At 35.5% G+C, this 2,020-nt stretch overlaps 1 protein-coding gene across 1 annotated transcript in view; it reads right to left on the bottom strand.

The window, feature by feature from the left end:
• Positions 1-2,020, bottom strand: part of LOC106110987 (mediator of RNA polymerase II transcription subunit 12-like) — a 21,620-nt gene that overhangs the window by 7,998 nt on the left and 11,602 nt on the right. The window contains exons 22-26 of the mRNA XM_013292956.1: positions 1,902-2,012; positions 1,711-1,752; positions 624-809; positions 455-542; positions 4-83 (exon numbers count right to left, since the gene is read on the bottom strand). Of these exons, the coding sequence (XP_013148410.1) occupies positions 4-83; positions 455-542; positions 624-809; positions 1,711-1,752; positions 1,902-2,012 (507 nt within the window). The remainder of the gene's footprint in view (positions 1-3; positions 84-454; positions 543-623; positions 810-1,710; positions 1,753-1,901; positions 2,013-2,020) is intronic.

Consider the following 2,020-nt stretch of genomic DNA (forward strand, 5'->3'; position numbering starts at 1 on the left):
AGCTCCGGCGAGCCCGGCTCGAACTGCTTGAACATCAGCTGCAGGTCCAGCCACGACATGCGCAACGACCACTGCTCCAGGTTCTGAAAACGTTAAAGCGAAATTAACTACTAATCTGTATGTGATTTTTAAATCAAACTAGACTGGATTAAAATCAATTTATTTAGCTTTATGTAATTTCATATATAAATGTTTTTACATACAACATATTTAGTCTAATAATATTAGTATACACTTTTTTCCTATATTGTATGGACCTCATTATTAGTAAAAGCCTCCAATTACATTGCTGCTTATATACATCTATTTTAGACAAAATGTTATTGTTGCATAAAATGTTGATACATAACAAACACACATTTACTTTCATTATGTCCACAATACTATACCTTATAGTTTGAAATTACAATAATTATTAACACTTGCGCATATTTTTTGGGTTAAAATTACTAACCTCTAATAATCGCGTGATCATAGTCTTCTGATCTAGATCGGGGTGTGTATGACTAGCTGTATCCGGATAGCATATCATGTGCAGCAATCTGAAACAAACAAAAATACTTGTGCAGTTCACTTGTACAATTCATAATATACACAGTACAACAGACAGATAAACTAATTACCTTTGTGCCTGCCTCGGTGTGAGCATGGAGTCCAGCAGCATATCAGGTAAGTAGAGTTCGTCAGGGTTCTGCAGACACTTCTGCAGCACCCACTCTTCGCTGCAGATCTCTGCGAGCATGCGCCGTGCGAGGGACGACAGAGACTGCGACGAGTCGAGTAGCGTCGACCCCACGCCTCCACTGCCCCTGTACCGACACTCACTTTCATATTACTAAACAATTACTACACCGGTATTTTGTTTTTTAATTATTATTATTATTTTTTATTATACATATGAAATATATTTACATAGATTACATTTAAAGAAATAACAATGTAATTTTTTTAAATAATCTTGAAAGAACACATTTTTTTAAATGAAGTGAAAACAAAACATGATTTACACTTTAGATTAGTTTTTTTATTATTAAATGAAAAGGATTACTTAGACCATTATAAGAAATAAATGTACAAAAAATTACAAGACATTGAGACATCACGAGCAACACCCAGTGAACATAGTTAATATGTAAGGTAAATTTTGAATGTGTTATATAATTCCTCCACACGCTATACAATGGTGAGTTACATCCACACGTAATGTAAAATGGTATGAACGGTACACACAAGTTAGGAATTTATCTTCAAAGTTTAGATGACAGTCCACCGGGGTGAAAGGAAAGCCACTACACAACAGCATTGCCAGATTTTTACGAACAAAAAAGGGATTATTCACATCGAAAGTACAAATTAAATAAATAAAGCCAACGAGTTTTTACATTACTAAATTTTCACATAAGCATTGAAGATTCATTTGACACTTACATTTACAATTTTCTACATTTTTTTTCATCCCATGCTACAATGTCAATTAAAAATAAGGATTCTTTTTTAAACATTTCTTTTTTTTTATTTCAAATTGTTCTGGCAATGCTGGCACTCATAGAGAAGTCCCATCGTCAACACGTCCATAGATTGTAGATGAGAGTGGAGACAGTGAACATCGTACGGACAGAAGCAAAGCGGTGAGTTTAGAGGAGTTCGTGTATGTTGGCGAGGGTCGGCGCGGTGTGCGACATTACAACTCGGAAATAAATAAAAACAAACCTAGGAGTTCTATGGCCCCCACTGATCTCTGATTCTACCATCCTATGAATAAAAAATAAGTCTCGCGTCATTATTTATTGAAAGGCGATTTCCATCCTTAGTAAAAAAATCATAAACACTGAATAAAATTCCTAATTGACATTTTTTTACATTTTTAATAAATAAATACATGATATTTTTAATTTACTTACGACATTAGATCAAGTTGGGCGTCCGTAGGCACGGTGTCGCTGGTGCCTAGTATGTGCGACAGATCGCTGGACTTCTTGCCGCTCGGCTTACCATCGCGGGCGGACAAGTCGCTTACCAC

The sequence above is a fragment of the Papilio polytes genome, unplaced genomic scaffold (assembly GCF_000836215.1).
Source record: "Papilio polytes unplaced genomic scaffold, Ppol_1.0 DF824180.1, whole genome shotgun sequence".
NCBI classification, from domain to species: domain Eukaryota; kingdom Metazoa; phylum Arthropoda; class Insecta; order Lepidoptera; family Papilionidae; genus Papilio; species Papilio polytes.